General features: G+C 38.8%; 1 protein-coding gene across 5 annotated transcripts in view; it reads left to right on the top strand.

Annotated features, from left to right (window-relative positions):
* The window catches only part of col25a1 (collagen type XXV alpha 1 chain), a 64,298-nt gene that overhangs the window by 28,353 nt on the left and 12,594 nt on the right, over positions 1–23,351 (top strand). For 4 of the 5 annotated variants that reach the window (XM_075451135.1, XM_075451134.1, XM_075451133.1 and 1 more), the window contains exons 11-31: positions 2,970–3,002; positions 4,625–4,660; positions 6,467–6,511; positions 7,942–8,004; positions 11,041–11,109; positions 11,865–11,909; positions 13,150–13,194; positions 13,465–13,542; positions 14,107–14,130; positions 15,472–15,516; positions 15,726–15,770; positions 15,954–16,034; positions 16,347–16,409; positions 16,550–16,600; positions 17,462–17,488; positions 19,100–19,180; positions 19,513–19,548; positions 20,043–20,096; positions 20,235–20,288; positions 20,842–20,868; positions 23,225–23,278. In XM_075451135.1, coding sequence (XP_075307250.1) covers positions 2,970–3,002; positions 4,625–4,660; positions 6,467–6,511; positions 7,942–8,004; positions 11,041–11,109; positions 11,865–11,909; positions 13,150–13,194; positions 13,465–13,542; positions 14,107–14,130; positions 15,472–15,516; positions 15,726–15,770; positions 15,954–16,034; positions 16,347–16,409; positions 16,550–16,600; positions 17,462–17,488; positions 19,100–19,180; positions 19,513–19,548; positions 20,043–20,096; positions 20,235–20,288; positions 20,842–20,868; positions 23,225–23,278 — 1,056 coding nt within the window. The remainder of the gene's footprint in view (positions 1–2,969; positions 3,003–4,624; positions 4,661–6,466; positions 6,512–7,941; positions 8,005–11,040; positions 11,110–11,864; positions 11,910–13,149; positions 13,195–13,464; positions 13,543–14,106; positions 14,131–15,471; positions 15,517–15,725; positions 15,771–15,953; positions 16,035–16,346; positions 16,410–16,549; positions 16,601–17,461; positions 17,489–19,099; positions 19,181–19,512; positions 19,549–20,042; positions 20,097–20,234; positions 20,289–20,841; positions 20,869–23,224; positions 23,279–23,351) is intronic. The other variant, XM_075451137.1, reaches the window with a different exon arrangement.

Here is a 23,351-nt window from a genome sequence, read left to right as displayed (position 1 = left end):
CCCAGTAGAACCTCTACAGCACTTCTGTTAACAATTAACTCTTAATTAGTATATTCTCTTCAAAAGACAAATTGTAAAGATGACTGTTTGTCACTGGGGATAGTACAGTATATAGCCAACAACAATCATTTTCCACACAAACTGTTGGGTAATACGTTTTCTGACATATTATTGTAGATATTCAGTCATGACCTGTAAAGTCACCTAAATTGTATCTGTCAAATAAGTGTGGGAAGAGTAAAGACTATGAAGCAACAAGCAATAACTACATTTATTGTACTTAGGACCAGTATTTGGCTGATTATTCTCCTTTTTCTCAACTGTTAGTATTCTGCATTAATGTAGCATATTACCTGCTGTGTTGCTTTCATAAGCCATCATCAACTGTAAAGAGAGCTGTTTCTAACTACTCCTGCATGTCAGTCTCTGGCCTCATTTAAAACAAATCATTACCACAGTTAAAGGCTTTAGTTCTAAACCATTTGCTGCCAAAGTATTTAAGTAGGTGTGAAATTAACAATGACTCTTTGTTGAAAAAGTTGAACCATTCAGATAGAAAAATTTCTTTGAAGATTTAAAAAAAAAAAAAGATGAACCCAAGTAAACTCTTGCTTTGGTTTTGGGAAGTTCCACGCCAGGTTTTTGAGTGCTTGGCCTCGATTAGTGTGGCACAGTGGTTGGTATAATTTTTTTTTTTAATCATGTGATCTGCTCCAAGCTCTTGTGAACTGACCACATATCAATTGCTGGCAGGGCCTTTCTGCCCTGCGAGCCAATCATAATTTGTGTTGCCTCGAATTTATTGTAACTCGGTGACAGAGGTCGATATTTAACTCAAGCCGCGGAATTTGGTCATCTCTGCTAATGGCCGTAATGTAGAATGAGAGCCATGTTTTGAGGACTGCAGAGGTATTAAATGGTGACATTTTGTCACAAGTCTGCCCTAGCTTTACTGCTTGCAGATTAATTTCCTCCATCTCATTCGCACATCTCATTCCCAAGCAAACAGCTGGAAAATGGCCTGATTACTAAGCATATATTATGAAACCTTCAGGCTATTATCTTTAAATGCCAATATGCAGCGACAGGTCTGGGAGCCTATAATGAAGTAGAGTTGTGGTGACAGCTCTTCGTCTCACTCTGCTCTGTGGTTAAATCACAGGCTGCAGCCTCACCATGGTAATTGGCCCAGATGGGACATTTCAGCACTCCGTGCCACACCTCAGCTCACCTCCCAACTCCACCACTTTTTCCATCTCATACGACTACATTTGGAAGAGATTAAACTATGGTCAAAGTCTCACTTGGCTCTCGAGCTCGGTGTCGCATGTGTGAGATGTGTCATGACAGAAAGCATTAGTGAGGTTTCAACTTCAGCAGCAGGGGAGTGAAGTGTTAATTGCCTATGCAGCATCCTCTCAAACTTCCTTCTATACAAGTCATACTGTTTCTTATTTTTTTTAAATGCTTTTTCATTTTAATTAAAACTGTGTAAACTGTGCTTCAAAACGTTTTTCACATTCCACACGTTTTTCACATTCGTGATCCTGCTGTGAATAATTCTGGAGGAAACATTATTCATGCTTTCTTACAGTGCAGTCATAGCCTGATTATTTGCTTAACAAGGTGAGATCTTCTGTAGTTTATTCTTTGTACAAGATGTAGAAATTAAGTGCAGATGTTCGGCATGTTCACACCCTGCCAAAAAGCAACAGGTGTAAACCAGCTCTGATTTGGATGTTTGTTTTGAATTCAATGAGGACACAACAATTTCAGGCAAATGGGCCTTCCTATAAACTTGGCTTTTTATTATAATTTTTAGAGCAACCACAACATGGAAAACACGTTGTCTCTAAAGTATTTGGCCAAAAACATCTCTGCTTCATCATGTAAAATTATGTGCAAGCCTTTTTTCTGCCATAAAATGTAATATAAGTAGCCTGTTTTTTCAGCTTACTGTAAAAGTTCATCTCCTTAGATCTTTTATCCTCAATAAAATCTAAAATAACTTGTGAAAATGCCTATATAACAATGGAATGATAAGTTTTAAGATAGGGATTGAGGCACTCTGAGTGTGCAACAAAGCCCAGCTGTAAACAGTAAGACACTTTATTGTCTGCAACGGAAAAAAAATGCTGCAATTAAACATTGCCTTGTGTGCTGTGCATCATAATGATTCCCATAAAAAGCTGAGGGCAAGAGGCATTCCTCCGACGACTTCTGAGCGTGAGGCGTATGTGTAGTGAAACCGCAGAGTCCACACCAGAGCTAAAGACCCAGTCTCCTCCTCTCTGCTCCTTTTTCCCACCAACCGCCCATAATTACACTTATTGGCCCCTTGTTTTATGTCTGCTTTTACTGTACACTGCAGTAGTAATGCGATGCATAGGAGAGGGCCTGGATTTCTGGATGTCTGGACAGCTTCTTGGGAAAAATGTGATATAAGTAGCTCTGTCTCCATCTTGTTCAATACGTTACCTGATCACATGTAATGAAAGGGGCATTTGAATGGTTACAGAACATCTATCAAGCCTCTTAGCTCCTTTACTCCTGTGGATTTCCTCTATTACAGTGTAAAATTTCACCCTCCTCATGTCATCACCACTACACAGCTGTACTCTGATATTGTAAAAACAATGTAATGATTCCCGGCACTGTAGTCTTATGAATGTTGTCTAAGACTTTTTGACAAGTTACATTGAGGGTTCACAGTGTTTAGAATAGCAAACAATCTTCTTTCTAATTGGATTTCCCCACAATTTTTATCCACAAAAATGCAGATGTTGCAAAACTTTAGTCAGCATTGTTCAGTAAATTGGCTTCTTACGTAAAACCTCATTTTTGTAACTAAGTTTATTCTTAAACTCATTCCTGTTGTGACCTTAACAAGAGCCCCATCTAGTCTTGAAAAAAGCCTCTGTTACATTTGGTATTTCGTGTCCTAATGTTTTCCTTTTGATTGACTTAAGGGTGACGCGGGCTCCTCTGCAGCAGGTATCAAGGTGAGTGCTAAGCTAATGCTCATGTTTATGGAGGAAATACAAATGTTGTCACACAAACCAAGAAGTTATTAGATCAAATGATAACATTTAACATCAACATTTAATATCTATACCGTAACTTAAAGTCATAACTAAAATAACCACATGTCCATGACCATAAGTAAAAAAGTACATGATGTCATACTTGATCAAATTGCTGTTTGATAGCGACATAAATATTTGTGAATTTACTTATCCTCAAAAACCTCATACAGTAAATGTTAAATTCACATTCCAAAGCTTTAGCGTACATGCCCAAATAACATCAGGTTAAAACTTAGTTTAGCTAACTTTCTAGCAGTAGCATTTCTATTTGAAGTAGAGATAAAGCATAGATTAATTTGCATTCTGAGTTTGTCTGTTTGAAAAAAGATTTTATTGACATGCTGGGGACCAGCTTAAATAACCATGTTAATGGGGCAAGCAGAGCAGAGTTCATTAAACTCAACCAGACTTTGCACATGTGAAAGCCTAAATGTACGCAGTATTTGACATTTGATGTTATGTTCAAGTTTTGGACTAACTTACCAGCATTGTTGGCTGCAATGGTGCAAAGCAACCAACATTAACATAACGAGATGTCCTGCCGCAATACAAAGTCTTGGCCAATGTAGTGGCAGAGGGCGTGAGTCAGTTATTCCAAGATGAATTGGTGGCAGTGATGCATTTGGTCATTCCAGTTGTCTCTGGTGAAAGTTTGTAAAACTACCAGGTGAAAAATAGGGCAGGTGTTGTGATGATCTTCAACCCTCTTATCATTGTGACAAAATCAATCAACTAAGCGTTCACTAACAACAGGGACTCCTCCAAGTTTGGTCCTCTGAGTTTGTTTGTAGCCCTCTTACCTCTATGGGAAGGTGCTGGCTCTTTACAGTATCAATTGAGGTTGTGTGTTACTTCAGCAAGTACTTGTTCACAAAATCCCCTAACAGAGTTCAAGAATTTTAACTTGGCCTTTTCAACATTTCAGGCATAAATCTGATTCTCTGAGCTTGTTTCTAGCCCCTCCTACTTCTATGGATTAATCTAGCTCGTCCCAAATTGTATCTAGTTCTTCTCCTTCTCTTTATTTCTCAATACTTTAAAGTAAGCAGCCTAAGTTCTGCAAATTGACATCCAGGAAAGATGTATTTAATTTGATAAGATGTAAGAGTTAACTGGCTTGTTATTAGATATACAGCCAGGTTGCAAATGTTGGCTAATTTAAGGTTAATGTATCATGATAGGCCTTCTTTTACATGACATTATAGTATCAGGGGCAAGGTTGGGTTGGATTTAAAACGGAACATAGGTCAACGTAGCCTCAGTATTTTGACACTTTTCAAGAAACTATTAACTATAACTTTTGCGATCTGTTACATTCCGCAGCAACTGGAAAGCTACTGTAGTCCATTAAATGGTGTGAGTGCCGTACCAGCAGCATTGAAGGAAGATATTTTCATATATATTTGTATGAATTAGATTTTACAATTCTAAACAGCCTGTTCAAATTGGCTGTAAGGATTGTATGTACATTTTGTAGTAAAAGCAACCCAATCTTGAAATGAGGCAGCTGAGAGGAAAACTCTTTGTATGTGTTGCAGGGCGAACCTGGAGAACCTGGACGAAGTGGACACAAGGTAATCATAGTAATTCACCACACAAACCTTTTTGAGAAAAAGTGGGCAGTTGAAAAAAATGTATATACACTTATATATATATATATATATATACATTTACACACATTTAGCTGTCATGGCCTAATTTGGCTGAAATTATATTATCATTATTCTTATTATTCTTATTTATATGTGTTTCTGATTATGGAAACAAAATATTCAGCCTTGTCAAAACATAGAAATCTGCAACATTCATTAACATATTAATGTACCTGTTATCTGGAGGATAAATGCAAAAGGTGAAGCTTTCGTCTATAGTCAGAGAGCATAGGTGAAGATTGCATATTAAAGCCTGTTGAGCCTGTAGTGTAGTAATGCTTGATGTGCCTGTAGTACAGGCAGATGTACCTTTGGGGCATTACAGTGCTCCAACTCATTTTACATTTACTTTGCTGTGATACTGGATTATATTAATCTTTTCATGGTGGTCTAAGTTTAGCCATTTTTTGCTACTGTAACCTCTCTCCCAACCAACTTTGTTTTAAGCTTTTCAAGGCAACAAAGGAAATCAGGACAATACTCCTGAAGAAACATCTACTGATGAGAAACTAACAAAACAATCGCACAGCAGAGGAGGGGCTTTGCTCCGGAAAAATGACAGCTTTTACTTGACCAGAATGCCGCTGAGATTGCACCAGTGCTTCATCTAATTAAATTTTTTAATCCCATGTTTTGCACCCCATTCATTTTCCTTCTCCCTTCTCTGTTTGGACAAACTAGTTCCAGACAGACAAGCTTTTCCAAAGTATATTTTACTGCTGCTGTGCTGCAAAGAAAACGTGTGTGGGCTAACTAATTTTTTTGACTGCCTAATCTGCTCCTTCGTTTTCCATTCATTCTGCTTTTGCTGACACATTTCCAAATTGTATTTCTTATTAAAATGGAAATCACAAGATTGAGTTGTTATTTCCATTTAGATATTTAACATTGGATGGTATTCAACAAGTGTTGGTGAAGTAGTAGTCCACAAGAAGGACTTCTATTCATTAATTTTACAATGCTTTCAAAAGCCACAATGTGAATTTACAGCCTCCTCTATGATCCCCTGAGTGTCGTTAAAGTTGATCATTCTTGTGCAGCACTAATCAGTTCTTTTCAAAACCCATAAATACAATGGTCCTAATTGAGCATTGAATTATTCCATGTCAGAATTTTTATATTGGAAGTCCCTTAGAGGCTTCACAAGGGACCTGACCTCTGATTTTTTTTTTTTCCAAATGACTAAGTGTTTCTCACTCTTGCCGGTGATGGAGTTTTCAACTTGACAATGACCCGATCTTGCTTACAGCAAAATAGGCCAACTCCCAATTTCACACACTGCCAAACTCCAATGATCTTAAATCCATTGCAGCTCTCTCAAGCAGTCTTTGGAAATTTTAATCCACAATAACTGAGAGTTTTCAAGAAACTAGAACTTTTCACACTTACCCAAACTAATATAATGACAAAAATAAAACTCCTTTTGTGCTCTTCTTGAAGGATCGAGTGTTATAGCAAGCACTAATCACAGCGTCAAACCATGGCTGCATGAGTTGGTATGAAAATGCATGTGCAGTTTCTCCTGTTAATGCTTACCACATGCATATCACAGTAGACGTACTCCTGTGGACTGTAGGCCTCTTTTAAGAATTAAAGCAGCTTGATAGCTAGAGAAAATGTAAATAGATTATAATTAATTAAGCCAATTGAACCCCAAAGAGCCTTCAAATGAGGCTTGACTCAGCTTAGCTTGGCTTGGCTGTAACATGTCACACTCTTCCTGTGTAGGGAGAGCCAGGACTTCCAGGGCTGCCTGGACTCCCAGGGATAAAGGTAATTGCTTCGCTGTTTTTATCTCCAGTCATTCCCCCAGTCTTGTCCCTGTCCATCCGCTTCAGCCCATCTGAGAGCTTAGAGCAACACTCATCTGACCTATCGTCATGGCTCATATATGACACTAAGGTCTGATAATCTTGCCTTTGCTGCTGTTAGGGATTTGCGACAACCGTAGACTTTAATGTTCCATCTGCATCAGTAGCAGAAGAACAAATGCGAATACGAAGACTTTGGTGCTTTTGATCCGAGCACGTCAGAAGTCAGCAGGATAATTGTCTCGTTAAAATTTGTGAATTGGATCCATGTTAAAAATTTTAGCCTCTTTCCTGACATTTGCATTAAAAAGACTCAGACTCAGTGCAAAATGTGTCAAGACTACTGCTTGTTAAGAGGAGGAAGTTTGATTTTTTTTATTTGATTATTAGAATCTTTTCAAAGTTTTTTTTTTTTTCGCTGAACTTTTTCTTTCTTTTTTTCTTAATTCTTTTTAAAGCTATATCAGGAACATAAACTAAATGCACAACAGCACACAATAAGTCACTTTTTAAAGAATAGTTACAACACTAACCTATTTCAGGACCATTTGCTTGAAAAATAACTTGTGAATGCAAGGAATGCTTAAGAAGACATGATGTTGATGCTTGTCACTGTTTTGGTTTTGTTTTTCTCTCTGTATGCCTGTAATGTGCCGGCCTTGTAAAAATTCCTTTCATGTTATAGTTTGTGTACTCCTGTTTTTAGTTGTATGCCTGTATGCTTAATTGATTCTAACAAATTTTGCTAATGTAGCACTCACAGATTCTAAGCCCGGCTTGTACTTTATTCTCTGCCAAATTATATGCTGTTTATCCAATCAGTGCCTTAAGGTTTTAGAGCCAAATATCCATTATCCCTAAGGGGCTTCCTGAGTGCCTAATGTACTGTCGTGGGGTTTTGGTTGCAGATGGTGTAATGATATATTTGAGCGAAGTTGGTTCACAATCAAATGTAATGCAAGAATCACACCTCATTCCTGGAGCTCACTCCTCATAAGTGAAAGTGCAAATGTAAGAATGTTAAAGCTTCTTCATAAGTGGCACCAACTTTGGTTTTTGCACACTCTTCATCAGAACACTTCTGATGATTATCTAATAAGGTCAGTCGTTTCGTCTGTTCAGGCTCTAGAGACAGATAGTTGTTGACATATGTGAAACCAGGGGGTAGATGAACACACTGCTGATGGCAAGTCTGTTTGTGTGATTTGTGCATGCATCCCTTGATGTGTTTGTGTGCTTGTGAGAGTGTATGGGCAGTAGGTGCATGCTTGTCATTATGAATATATTTGTCCATGCATCTTGTGTATGTTTTTCTAGCTCTCATTCGAAGTGCTACACCAAAAATGCCCAGTGGAAAGTGAGCGATAGTTAGTTATTGTTTTGCTTTTTCAGGGTGAGCCTGGATTCCTTGGTCCCCAGGGAGAACCAGGACTTCCAGGACTCCCAGGAACGAAGGTGGGAGACCTTAGGATTCCTCAGTTATGTTGTTTATTTCGATCTGGGTGGAAATGTCAGCTCAGAGTGGCACCATTCATATTTATAGTTACCAATCCAAGAGAGGCAATGGCTTTGATGTGTTTTCATCCCATCCTGTCTTTGTGATTATCATTTAAATCGCAAATTCTTTATCTTAGTGTCCATTAATTTCACTTTACCAACGTGATGAGACCTCTCGAATGGTCCCATAGAAGCAGTCAGAATGAGCTAACCCTTTGTTAGTTGCATTGAGTCATGACATTGTCACACTGTGGAGCCAGCGGTGATAATCCAAACACATAGAAATTATGCTCACATTGTCCTTTTGCATTAGACTGTTTGCAGTGCTTTGACAATCAGGATGCTTTGGCTGTTTTTAAGTTCCATTATGTAGTATAAAGGCAGAAGCCCAAGGTGGTATTAGTATGTATGTTTTTAGTTTGGTGAAATCGCATAAAAATAAGAAAATAAATGTTTCTCCAGCATATTTCAACAGTAGCCATGAACAGACAAACCAAACACAGCCTTCAAAAAGGGCCTAGATTTTTATTTTAACCAAATGATGTCTTTTTTTGAGCAACTTTCTTTGACCTTGTTGTAAAGCACGAGTTCAAGAAAAGTTGGTTGGACTAATTTGTAAGAACTTTTTTGGAAAAGAAAACCATGCTCAAGGAGAACCCTACAACGCTTTCATTAAGATGTGATGTCTACGGTCGTGAAATTACAGCTATTCAAAAGGTATTCCGCAAAAATCACATTACCCATATTACTTTATTATCAAGGTTGATCATTTAAAAAAGAAAAGAGAAGCGAAGCGAAAAGGTCACAAAATTGAAAAGTTATTGTCATAGGTTGCTCATTGTTCCTGTTTTCATATTTATTCACATAAATCCAAGTTTGTACAACTCAATGCAAAAAAAAATAAAAGAAGCGTCACTTCGAAAGTCACGAACTGCATGGTAATATCTTCTTACTTTTTAAAATAGGATGGTCCAGTCTTTCCTTTCCTAAAGGAGGCTCTCAAGCTTTCAAGTTTGCTTGGAGTGAGTTTCAGGCGGGGCAGGGGCCGGGCTGTGTGCGCGCGCGGGGGGGGGGGGGGGGTATCCCATCGCCATAAACTAGCTACTTAAAGAACAAAGAAATTGTTTTATTTATACCAAAATCACAAATCTTCACTTTTACACTAAATTCTGCTATATTTTAAAATAAATTGTTTTAGGTATGCAAAGTCTTAACAAACAAAACTTTTTTATGAGTGTTGTTGTAAGTGTTTGTGGCAGATTTTGATGCTTGATGACTGATATTGGGGCTCTCATTTAAAGCACAGCCATTTTCACAGTCATGATGGATGACAGAGTTCCATTCAGAGCCAACGTGTTCCTGGTCTTGTTTTTATTGAGCCCCACCATGGAAAAAACCCTCTCTGCATCAGCATTTCAGTGCGGCAGAACTAATACCAGTTTGGCAATTGTAGATAGCCTTGGGAATCTGCTCATACCAGTCACCTTTGAAAAAAATTAACCACGGAAGCCTAATTACACTCCTACATATTTTTCATTTTTCATTAAGTTGCTCATGTCAAAGGGTGTGTGCTGAATATTTAGGCCTACTACTCCAACGAACACTTTAATCGGCAGGTATTGGTCTTTTACAAAGAGTAGGAAAACTATAGTAACTAATAAAAGATTAAAATAAATGAAGATATGACCTGCTGATGATCCTGACGGTCCTCTTCCACCTCCAGCTCGTCTACAACTTCTGCACGCGTGCTTGCAGCTGAAAGCTATTTCAGACCTCACCCGGCAACAAGAAATTCTGTTTTCTGATTGGCTGAGATATTCTATTTTATGATTTGCCGATGGGTTGCTAAATCAAGACAGCTGTACCAGAGCTATAGTTCTGAGCTGTACGAGCGCACAGTAACCTGCCATTGACTCGTTTATAGTATAGGCCATTAGAATTCCTGTGCGACGAAGTTGATCATTTCTCAGCGTGAGAAATGGCATGTGTGGCGTGTGAGCGTGTGAACTTGTTGAAATGCGTGTGTTTCACGCTCATTGCGTGAGACTTGAGAGCCCTGCATTAAAGCTACTTTTCATTTGCATTTAAGAGGATTTTACCAGCTCTTATCATGACTGCCACTTAGATCCCTTTAGGTCATTTCACTCAGTTACGAACCTTCTGTGAAGAAAAAAAAAAGGACTATGAGAACAAACTGGGTATAAACTATGAATTTAGTTGGTTGCAATTTGCAACTGAACCACTAGATGTCACTAAATCTTACACACTGGATATTAAGTGCAATGTGAGGGCATTGCAAAAAAACACATTTTTGCCCTATGAATTTACACTTTCGACAAAACCAGGGCTTATTGCTCATTTTTCAGGGTAAACTACTCATAATGACACATTTATAACTTTACCATCAGAAAATAGATTTTCAATCGGTTCTCTGACTATATAGTGTGTTATCAAGACCTATGTGAAAACTCTAACTCTGTCAACATGGCTGAAAAATAGTTGTAAGCAATAGACTGATTGAGTTTCACCACATCCCCCATATTGGCTGTTTTAGATATCTCCCCCTTGTGAAAAAATTCTCATGACTACAGAAGCAGCAATATGCACTTGTGTTTGGGGTTTCAACCTGAAGGACATGGAAAGTCAAATCATTTAAATTTGGGGTTTTTCTTAAGAATGAACTCAATCATGCTCGAGGTCCTATCTGCCAGAGAATACGTTGTGCTGCCTCAGCATGAGCGTCCACAGTTCACAATGTAAATCTGTTGAGTAAGCACACCCATGAGGATGATTCAGGTTCTTTAGTGATGTCGATACCACATAACAGGAAGAGAACTGAAGGCCGTGCTTGATGTACAGAAGATGCACTACAGCTCTTCTGCTGGCAATAAAGTAAAGTGAGCCTTGATCAGCAGTTCTGAGAGGCACTGCAGGCCGAAGGAGAACAGTGGAAGCTTTTTTCTGTTATTGAACAGTTTTTTTTCTTTTGAAAAGGGTGAGAGAGGTGACCACGGACCACCAGGAAAGGGTGAACGGGGAGAAATCGGACCTGTTGGGCCAAAGGTCAGTAACTTAAGTAGACGTGCATTCTTGTCCATATCTATGGTATGAATTAAATTAAAACTTGAACCTTCAGCAAAAATTCTCGGAGCATCCTGCTTGTTTCTCTGCTGCCATCTAGAGGTATTTAATGTACATTATACAGCACAATTTCCAGGGGTGTGCATTGGATTAACGGAAATCCATTCTCTTGTCAAAGAATAATTAATTAATTGAAGAAAAGCACTTGTGTGAATAAAAAGATTGGCAAAACCATTATAGTCAGTAATAAGTTCATGGCTTTCCTTTGAGTCTTCTTAAAGTAAACTAAATATTAATGAGTTTACCACTGTTTAGGTCTGCCACTGACTCTACAGGTAGCTCGAGCTCCAGTCTAAACTTAGACAGCTTAGAGCTCTGGTTCACATCCTTTCAGAAGCCCCACAAGTGAAACCCTGCCTTTTTCACTGACAGAGTTCAAATAAACACTTGAACACTCAATGTTCAGCAGTTACGTCATATTAAAAGCTGGTTATTTCAGTGGAGCTGACTGTGTTGATCCCCAAGGAGGAGTTAGAGAGGTCGGTGGTATTTTCCCAGTAAAATGCGCATTTGAAATATATAGAATTTTTCATGATGCATTTGTAGTGATCCCATGAGGAGATGTGTTTTATATTCTTCAATGATATGACTGTATCTGAAGTATTTGACTTCTCCAGTCTTTATTTACCATAAAACCGTGATACTTCTCACCATCTATGTTTTCTTACTCATGGCAGGGTTCACAAGGAGAGGCTGGTACTCCTGGCCTCAAAGGGTCAAAGGTGAGGTTGGCACAAATGTTTTCTTTAATTTTGTGAACAGCAGTGTAATTAGCTGATGCCTGGGCAAAAGACCCAGCTGGATATATTTAGCCGAGATGGTGGATTTTCACAGTTAATCAGTGCTCATTCTGATGTCTTTAACTCATGCACTTGTGGGAATGGTAATCATCAAGGATTTAATCATTCTTGTTGAGCGTGAAACATGATGTGAAGCTAATAACCTGCAGACAAAGAGTTAACAGGTATAAACCATCATGTCTTCACATCTGTAAGTAGCATTCAGTGTTGAGGGAGTCTTAAGCCCTATTCGGACGGGACTAGTTCAATGGGGGGACGTATGGTAATGTTGGTTAACCAGACGACGCCAGGGAGAAGAAATGACCAATTCGGACGGGACAAGAAATCCCTGTAATATTCATCTAACATGGGAGGAGTTTTCTTGAATATAAAGCATTCTGCTCCAAAATTATTGTATACAAACGCAGAAGACTTTTTTGTTTGTTTACCTGAATGATAAGTATTACTAAAACGTATTGTACAGTATAACAGAACAGAAGATTTATTCATTTTTTACCTTAATGTAAAGTACTGTTCACCAAAAGTTTTGCTCAGGATACTTATTTTACCTGAATGTAAAGTATAGTTTAAAAAAAGGATTGCACAACGAAACTTAAGTGTCATTTTCTATTTTACACCTAATTGTTTCTCTCTTTAAAAGGATGTGACGATATATTCCGTACTTATTACCGAAGGTCGCATTCGCACGGGATTAGTATTACCTATGGTAGATACTCCGGACCGTTTCACAGGAGGTAGAATTCTCGGCAAAGTTTACCGACATACTCCGCTATCTTTACTGACATGGCGCGTTCGGACGGGACTAGATTTCCCGGTTATTATTACTTTACCCCAGGTCCCCCCATTAAACTAGTCCCGTCCGAATAGGGCTTTAGATAAAGCTATCCCTGACAGAAGTAGTATTTTTATGGTCGTGTTGTTCTAAAATCTAAATAGAAATAAAGTTACATTCAGTTCTGTACTTACACATACATTTGTAGCATATGCAGTATTATGTGATGAAAATATGAGCAAGTTGCACAAAAGTGAGGTATGACATGACAGTTTTAGTCCAAAATATATAGATTGATTTGACTTTCAAGACATTGAAAGACATTATCTTCCCACAAATAAGAATATAGCCGCACACTGTTGACCAATTTTGTTTCTCTCTTCACATTAGGGGGAGGGTGGAGATAAAGGAGACTTGGGGTCTGCTGGCCCAAGGGTAAGCAACCGTGTTCCAAATAAGTGCCTTTGTTCTACCCTGCGTTTAATAATTTCATGATGTGACGGGCTGATTAATACACACAATTTAAATTTGCATTGGTTTACTACAGCGCAGGCAGTCATTTTTAATGCAACCTGACACAATTTACCACCAGAGGGCAGCAGTAAGCTCTTAGCAAGCTGCAGATAGACCCTAAAAATGGTGCTACATTTCACTGATATTATGTGTAAATCAGATGTATGAAATGCATTTCTTGGTGTCATGCAGGGCCCTCCTGGGCAGAAGGGAGACCAAGGAGCCACTGAAATCATCGACTACAATGGAAACATTCAAGAGGCTTTACAGGTCACTTATCACTTAACGCAGCACATTTCACTCTTTTATTTCTTCTATATCTTCAAGAGTACAGGGTACAATGAAACATGACTTTTGTTTGACTTGGCCACGCTCTAATGAATAATTGAACCTCTGCCAGGATATACTCACCGTCAGCCAAGGTTTTCCACTACATTTGTCAAACTGCCTCTCAAGTTGCCTTCATATATATACAAAAATAAATCACTATCTGTCATGAATGTGCAGTAAAATGAGGATAGTGGAGAAGCAGTGGATGCTTTTATTGACTGAAATGGGCCAAATACATGCACAACATAAAGTAAAAATAAAGTATGATACCTCACATTTTTACATGATCTAAAGAATTTCTATGATAACCGCTTATTACAAACATGCAAGTAAGGTGCAATGCCTTAACACTGTTCATGTCATGTTATCAGATAAATAAAGCAAATACTATTTTAATTAGAGTTTTACCTGCAGAAATGTGCTGACAAAACGATTTTCCCATATGTGACCTCTGCAATCTTATCTCTCATCCCTTCCCATTTCCACTTCTTCTATCTACTACAGAAGATTACCACTATTACAGTCACGGTAAATAGGCTCTCCGTATTCTGTGTATTGTGTCATCTCCACAAGTAATTCATCTTTGTCCTAGCATGGGCCCAACCCAGTACCAACACTGGTGTGCACTTCCCTGTTGCATTTGTACTCCTGACCCAGCAACACGTTTGCTTGACAGTGAATGAAACCGATTCGGTGTCTGTGTGACCGACCTTACAAGCTGCCTGAGTTGCTGGTTCACCTCTTGAATGTCTACAAAACATTGTTTTAAAACATTTCAAAATAATCATACTAATAGAATTGATTTATCTTTGTTTGTTTTGAAAAAGGGAGAAAAAAAAGTTACCATTATCATAATTTTTTAAGCTGTAGTGGGTCGATGGTTATGACCTAAGTGTTAGACTGTCTTGAAGAATATCCCGCTTCTAGTAAATGTTGCATGTGGTGAAATTAATCACTAATAAATAGTAATTACCTATAAAATAATCCCCAGATAGGTTTTTAAGCGTTTAAGCTAAGCTTGAATTAGAAATGAAAGGTGCCCTGACAAAGGTGAATTGGGAAACTGATATATATCTCTGCTTTGCTCTGTGATGATCGCACTTTGGCTTGGATTCCAGAGCAGTAGAACAAACCAGCATGTTTAGTTTGTTAGAAATTTAACTTTTTTGATACCAGTCATAATGATCTACATTCTCAATGGAAAAACAATCCTTATTTCTCCAAACCAAGCAGGAATTAGAGGATTTAGAGTCATGCATTCTGGTGCCATTGTGGTATTTTGGCCTTCAGTTTAACTACAGTATAAATGATTGTCCTTACCAAAATACATTTACGATTGATTGAAATTCATTGAAATAACAAGTTACCTCAGTTTTTAGATCTGTTCTTCATTTATGTTGGGTCATAATTACGTAGAAGTAATTTTTTTCCCCATAATATCAAACACAATATGTTTGCACATTATGTTGGTTGACATTATTGAAAATTAGCATGTTTGGCTTTGCACTGAAACCTCTTTGAGTCTCTTCATTGCTTACCGAAACTGAATCTGCACATTTGCAGCATTTAGAAGCAAGTCATTGAGTCTTGATGGGGCGACTGTCCTCCTTTTGCCTCTAAAATGTTGCTCTAAATGTCCCTGAATTGAAGGCTTAATTGCTCACATCCTAACATCACAACATGTAATTCTGTCAGTGGTAATAGTTATTCATTCAAGTGTTCTCGCTGCTATGACCCCTGCATGCGTCTTTCAGTGAAGCATCCTGATCATAGTTTATAACTGACTGATCATAAAGTGAGCTGATCATATGGACTCGTGCAGAGCTATAGTTTCATTTTGTATATCCCTCTGTCATTCTTTCTGTCCAGGGTCCTCCAGGGCCGCCTGGACCAATTGGACCACAGGGCATAAAGGTAAAAATCATACTCTGGATATTGCGTCATTTGTTGCAAATCCTGCTTCCCTTCAAATGAAGCATTAAAGATTGTTTCCTTATGTGTGTGGATATCACATCAACACCACCTGTTAGAAGTCATAACAAACTGTGTAATTACCAAGCAATTTCTGAATTAATTGATGATTTGATTGATAGTTTTGTAAGAGATCAACTTTGTGTTCGCAGGGAGATCGCGGTATGCCTGGTCTCCCTGGACTCGATGGAGAAAGAGTGAGTTGATCAGTTCAATTTGGAATAGGTTTATCACTCATGTTGATTTGACTATTCTGTGCCATTTAAACACCTCTAAGTCTCTAAGCTTATCAATATGATACAAAATACAATCGCATAAAGGGTGACAGTGTGATAAGTTCGAATGGATCATATTTGTTTACCTTTGTGCACCTCTCGCAGGGCTATAAAGGTTCCAAAGGAGATATGGGAATGCCTGGGGCTTCAGGGGAGAAAGGAGCAACTGGTTTACCTGGCTTACCTGTGAGAATCACACACATTCGCTCACAGATAAACATTCCAATATCTTTGTCTCTGTAGTCTTCAAACAAAACATCTCAGGAGGGTTTTCCTAAGAGCTTGATTGAAGGCAACTGGACTTCTCTTCTTGGTTCTTGAGGACATTTCACCTCTCGCTTAAAGAACTTCTTCAGTTTGAACCTTTTGATGGGAAGGTTACAGGCCTATGAAATTATATACTCCCCACCAGCTGGTTGCCTTTGTTCAAGTTCTTAGGATTACCATGACCTGGATGGCAAAGAATCTACATAAACTATTGAAGCATTTGTTCCATAGGGTGTCAATGGGGTAAAAGGGGACAAAGGAGATCCAGGCCTACATGGTCCTCAAGGTCCATCTGTAAGTAACATTTAAATTTACATGTCAAAAAATTTTCTCAGTTTTACAGATTCAGTTCTTAGAAAACTACACTGCAAAATGCAGACAAAATACAATACCCCTTGTCTTATCGTAATTTGGTCATTTATATATATTTTCAGATTATTGGCCCCCCAGGGCCACCGGGGCCTCATGGGCTCCCAGGACCTATGGTGAGTATCTAATCCTAAAGAGATTTCTGTCCCATCAGTGGACAACAAGATGTACTCAATGCAGACAAATTCTAGGACACACTAATTCTCAAGAACAGATTAGCATGCATAGAGGTGCAGCACAACATAATGTTCATCCTCCCTGCTCTCGAGGTAGCCCAACCCATTTATCCTCGGGTGTGTTTGATTTTTTCATTAAGTTGCTCATGTCAAAGGGTGTGTGCTGAATATTTAGGCCTACTACTCCAACAAACACTTTAATCGGCAGGTATTGGTCTTTTACAAAGAGTAGGAAAACTATAGTAACTAATAAAAGATTAAAATAAATGAAGATATGACCTGCTGATGATCCTGACGGTTCTCTTCCACCTCCAGCTCGTCTACAACTTCTGCATACGTGCTTGCAGCTGAAAGCTATTTCAGACCTCACCCGGCAACAAGAAATTCTGTTTTCTGATTGATGTAACACTTTCAAAGCATTCACTGAAGTGCTTTGTTTCATGTCGCAGCAGGTTTAAACTACATAAAACAAGTCACTGTAAAAGATAAGCAATGAGCTTTCACTCCATAATTACTGGATTACTTAGTTTCTGGATCCTGGTTTTTCAGTTTGACTTCTGTGTAATTTCACATCAGTGCTTGACTGAACCAAAATGAAAACAAAACTCAGGGTGGAAAACTTGATAATGCTCTCCTGTAGGAAGTTTCACAGTGCTGCACTCTCTCATCTTATTGCCTTGAGTCCACACAGCACCCAGAGAAACCTATTTACCATGGTTACAGAAATGCAGGCTGTTCATCTGTTATAGGCCTCCAAGGTAGTGCAAAAATTAATACTTGTCACTTTTGAATGTTTTTCAGGGACCCCATGGCTTCCCTGGGCCAAAGGTAAAGAAAGTGAACGTGTATACTCCACATATGTGACACTGCGTCATTGTCAAAACTCATGTGTTAAAAGTTGGGGTAGAAAGTGCTTATCCCTGTACTTTTTTTCTTTTTTGCATATATGCACTAAATGCTCAATACAAATTAAAAATCTTTAGCTTGTTTTCACACACACGAAAAGTACTGTGCAGAAGTATAGAGCGACTCTAATTTCTTTATATTTAGCTTCTAAGACGCTAAACTGTCTTGTAACCGACTAAAGTGGTGTTGAGCAATCACAAGTCTTTCTGAAGGTTGTTGAAAGTTGTTCTTTGAACATTGGCGGTTTTTCTTTAAATTTTTTATTTTTTTATTTTTAATAATTTTCAGAAATGTGCTTGTTTGTTTGTTAAGACTTTTAACACTGATCTATGAATCATTCTTAGGGAAGGGAAGGGGAACAGGGAATATGGGTAAAGGTATGCCAAATGACACAAGGACTGGACTGAAAATCAGTGACAACAGGTGTTGAGGAGTGATGAATCCTCCCCAGAGCACAGTTCTCAACATTATTGATGGAGTGAGGGATGATCCTTACAAGGAACTGCACAAAAGGCAGCCAACATCCAAAAGAGAGCTTTGAAATATTCTTCAAGGAGCCTGGATAACTATTTTCTACTCAAATAAATTTCAATAAAGAGAGATCAAATAAAAGGTTGACACAGATTTATTCAATAAGTTTGGCGGTTAGATTCTTGTGCTGCATCAAGTTGCAATGTGACATGATGGGTGATCGGTAGGCCCAGAGTCTAAACTAGAGGGCTTCTGTAGAGACTCCACTAGTGGGTAAGTGGAGAAGATGCAGTTGGGGTGGAGGAGGGATGTGTGACGCACGGTTGAGATGGAGAATTTAATGGAGAATTTAAAAAGAATGGAAAAGAGACCGATTGGCTTGGTTAGAAGGGTAGTAGGAAGACCATTGGACTAAAGCAGTGCCGTCCTAATTAATTTGGAAGGTTTTGACAGCACGGAAAAGAAGGGGCCGGGAAGCAGAGGTAAAGCGAAAGATCCTAAATGGATCAGATCTCCCTTATTGTACTTTTGAGAAAGCTTTATTAAAAGAAATCTTGTCAAAGAGGGTTTATAGTGTAGATCACAACACTATTTTCTTTTTTTATGGTAATATACAAAGAAATGAGGTTTGTATGGCTCAAGACTTTTGCTCTGTGCCATGTGTTTTTAAGGTAACATGACAATACAACTTGCTTGATTTGTTTTTATACTACCAGAGCTTTTTTACCACATCTAATGGTATTCCTCTTAGTACCAACTTCCTCCGTTGTTATGGAGATCTGTGAGCTGAATAAAATAAGTTACTAAGCTGTTGTTTCCATGTTCTAGAGTACCTTTATTAATCTTTTAATATAACATTTTAGAGAACTGAAAATTTTTATTAACATGTTAATTGGTACGCATTTATCATACTTATGGAACAGATGATAACAACTGCAGAAGTTAGAGTTAATTGAAGGCTTCAAGAAATTGTCCGAAACCTGGCAGAATAGGGGGCTCGACTGACAGCCACAGATGCAATTACAGATACATTATCTCCTCCTGCTTCTCTTGTTTCCCTAGGGTGAGCCTGGTTTGCATGGTGTGAAGGGTATGAGAGGCGAACTCGGACACAAAGGGGACCGTGGACCATTGGGTCTCCCTGTAAGTTGTGCACACTGCCCTTTCTTTTATCTCTCAAACTCTAAAAAAATAAGAATAATTCCTTTCACAGCCCAGTCCGATTCCTTGTTGTGCATTAGTGTGCACTTTAGAGTATGTGTTTTTGTGTGTGTTTACATGCGTGTGTCTATAATGCCTTCTCCATTTTCTGTCTTCATTTTCATTTGCCTGGGCTGACTACTTTGCCAAGCTCCCTGTAACACACAGTGTAATTTAGTTGTTGTAAACCCTGCCATCGACCTGTCCTAATAACAGTGTTCATCTGGTACTAATCCCGCCTTGTTCATGTCACTCATACCTCCATAACCGCACAGGGAGCCTCCGGCTTGGACGGCAAGCCCGGAATTAGGGTGAGTCATGTGATCAAGAGGCTTCACCACCCCATTAATGTCTACCCTTCTTCCCCTCCATACAGTCCCCTTTCCCTCATTTTGTTTAGCCATGTCATCTCAGTCTATGTACCACACTGACACAAAAAAAGTAATGAGTAATGCTGCTTATACTTTACATATTAGTAGCCTGAATGAAGCCACACTGACTTTATTTCACAGGATAGCAATCATACAAAAAGCTGTTACAGGAAACATTTCAAGGCTCTTTTGTTGTCCCGTGCTGCATTAACTGATCATTAACACACACTCATACATTAACTGCGTCAGCAAGTGTTGTTAAGTGTCCTTTTGGCCAATGCACGTCTGCTAGTTCTGTGTGCTGGTTGTAGTTCAAACCATGAAGGAATATTGTACAATTGTGGAGGTGTTATTTGCTTTGGAAACGACTCAAAAAAGATGTTTGCTGTTAGTCTCAAGATGTAAATTCACCATGACATTGCTACTATTTGCAGGGCACCGATGGGCCTCCAGGTCCTGCTGGTCCAGCCGGGCCAAAGGGTGACATAGTAAGACTGACACTGCATTCTTTTCATATGTCTGATTGATGGCGTAGAGCATTTTGACTGTAAATTTTGTGGGTTTTTTTCCAAGAAAATCTTATTTTTACAGTTTTAGCTAATGAATAATTGATGTATTTGTGTTAGGGTGAGGGAGGAGCACCAGGCGAGCCAGGACCACGAGGACCTTATGGACTACCTGTAAGCATGATACTGATATTATATTCAGGGAGGTTTACATATGCATTTTTTTTCTGGCTTTTAAAAAGTCCCTCTGAATATACAATCCAAATACACTTGATGATATGGTGTTGTAGGTATCTGTAATCATATGAAATATAAAAAATATCTTCCCATTGGAGATGTTCTCCTTGTCCTGCTTCTGAGAAATCAGTTATTTGGTTGCACCTGTTCTTGGTGATAATGCCAGTTGACAATATTTGCTTTCTTTGAAGATAAAAGCAATTACACCGTGTAGTATTATACTTTACTAGTTTGTTAGGTTATACTTTTTTTCTGTTTTGTATAAATAAAGAGCGCAGCCAAGTAATTATGTTACATATTTTAACTTCAAACTATCAGTGATTCACTTGGTAAACAGTTAAATTTGTGTTCCACTTACATTTCTGCCATGTTTTTTATATTGTTTAACACTTTGTGTATACCCATTGTATTGACAGAGTAATGGATGTAAATGTTAGAATTCATGATGGTCAGTAGTGGATGATGATGAAGCTTATTTTCTTTATTTCAGGGAGCTGCTGGAACACCAGGTTTGGATGTAAGTCTGTCTTTTTTTTCTCTTGTTTATGTGGGAGCAGTAGGAAAAGTAGGTTTACCTAAGAACGGGTCTGATTATTGTCAGCTGTGCACAACCATTAGATATACATACAAAAAATACAACATTCATCAATAAAATCCCATGACATCAGTTTGTACATATTTTCCATTATGTAAGAAAAGTTCCAGGTTTACACAATATATCCACAAATTAAATATAGAGATGATGATTTAAGTTTCCACAATCCATTGAACTTAGTCACTTGAGTGAATCACAAAATAATCTCAGGCCTGGGGTCCGTTTCACGTAGCAGGTTCAACCAACTCTGAGTCTATTCCTGATCTCTGAGTTGATCTACTCTGAGATAGAAAACCCTGAGTTTTCGGTTCCAGAAACGCTGATTTGAGTGAGGTTAATCAACTCTGAGTAAGTTCACCTTGAGTTTAGCGCGTGCACCACAACTTTAAAAAGCCAGCATCAATGGAGCCCCGATTCGACGAGTCACCTTGGCAACGGGGAAGAGGAGGGGCTACGTTTTTAACCAACCTCGAATTGGAAATCTGAATGCTCATACGACGAGTTTCAATACGTTTTTATAAATAAGTGCAACACCGTTGCAGCAGCAAAAGTGTAAGTTTAAATGTAGTCCTTTGCAATCACAATAATATTACAGGGAAACTGCTTGAATGGTAGCCCATTCATTTATTTCATTTAGGTGCAATCCCGCAGGGGAGAAGCGCTCTTGGCAGCAGTTTAAGATGAAATATAAAAACATTGTTCAAACAGGTGAGACCTCGGCATGGAGGTACCTCATTTTGATCATGTTTTACACTGTAAAATAAATATTAAGTGGCTATTTGACTGTGCAGTTATTTTATTCCCAACATAATGCTGTTTTCACACACATAAACTATGTCTTCTCATCTATATCATCCATCCATCCATTATCTATACCGCTGAATCCGTCAGTCGGGTCGCGGGGGGGCTGGAGCCTATCCCAGCGGTCAATGGGCAAGAGGCGGGGTACACCCTGGACAGGCCGCCAGTCCATCGCAGGGCCACATAGAGACAAACGAGACAAACAACCATACACACTCACAGTCACTCCGAAGGACAATTTAGAGTCATCATCTATATCATGTTCTGTTAAATAATTAAGCCTATTTAAACTAACACAGACTTCTACTGAGCCAACAGAAAGAAGGCAGATGCCCGTAAAACGGGTGGTGGCCACCACCTCTAACGGGAGGGCAGTGGCTGAGGGAATCCCCGGAGGGAATCCACCCCCAAGACACGAGTGCCTTTATAAAATATAATAGGCCTATATATGTCTTTTTTAAGCCTATTCATACAAATATTTATTTGTCTTTTATGTCTTTTTTTTCTTTTGTCCCAACACATTCTGATGGTGCCGCTCAAAAAGATAATTGTCTGTAAATGCAAAAATCTATGCGCGGTCTGATATCCATCTCCGACGAATATTTATTTCTCTGCGCAATAATGCTGCACCTTCATCCACGGGATCGTTGTCAAAAGGACATGTTCGTGAAAAAAGTTGCCTCCTACTGTGCCTAATGACTTATAGAAGTAGAAGAACTCGCTCTGCTGACTGAATAAATGAGGAAATCAAATGGCGTGTGTGGCTGAAAGAGGGCGGAGACAGAAAGAAACTCAAGGTTTCTTGAATAAAACCTGGTCCCGACCAGGTTAGGTTCAGAGAGTCTGTTACTCCGGTAACTGACCGTGAGGTTAAGTTACCTCTCTTTGTGAAACAGGCTAGAGTTACCCCTCTTTCTCGGGGTTGAGTTACCTCCCTTTGTGAAACGGAAAACTCAGAGTTTCCCTCATTTCAGGGTTAACCTACTCAGAGTTTTCACTAAACCTGCTACGTGAAACGGACCTCTGCTCTTTGTATCATCCATATAATGTATATTTGGCACAGATGAAAGAGCTTCCTCTCTGGCTTGTAAATGCTGGTGCACACCTGATGCTAATCAGGAGAGGAGAACAGTTTTATTTTGTACATCTGTACAAAATAAAACTGCAAATAAAACGCTCGACTCTACAGAGTTGCTGTATTCTTCTGTTCATGAGTTTCGAAAGCCAACTTGATGTCATCAAACAGAATAATCACTTCTTACATACCAGCGTCAGTCGTTTAAAACAGCTCTTTCTTGGTGGACATCTGTCAAATTTTTTTGTGGTCCCAGTTTATTTTGATTTTCATCTTTCACCTTCAGATTTATTTTCTGTTTGATCCTGATTTGGTGTGTTTCGCTGTGTACGGACAACAAACCCCCTCTCCTGTCTTTGTTCTGTAAAGCCAGTGTTATTAAGTGGAGTTATACTTTTACAGGGGTTGCCAGGCTTAAGGGGAGAGAAAGGCGACGTTGGGGAAAGAGGAGAAAAGGTAGATGTAGATATGCTGTAATGACTTGTTAACACCACTAACATTACAGAGGGCTGATGTCAATGGACAGTGT

The sequence above is a fragment of the Odontesthes bonariensis genome, chromosome 19, assembly GCF_027942865.1.
Source record: "Odontesthes bonariensis isolate fOdoBon6 chromosome 19, fOdoBon6.hap1, whole genome shotgun sequence".
NCBI classification, from domain to species: domain Eukaryota; kingdom Metazoa; phylum Chordata; class Actinopteri; order Atheriniformes; family Atherinopsidae; genus Odontesthes; species Odontesthes bonariensis.
This window is presented reverse-complemented; position numbering and strand designations above follow the sequence as displayed.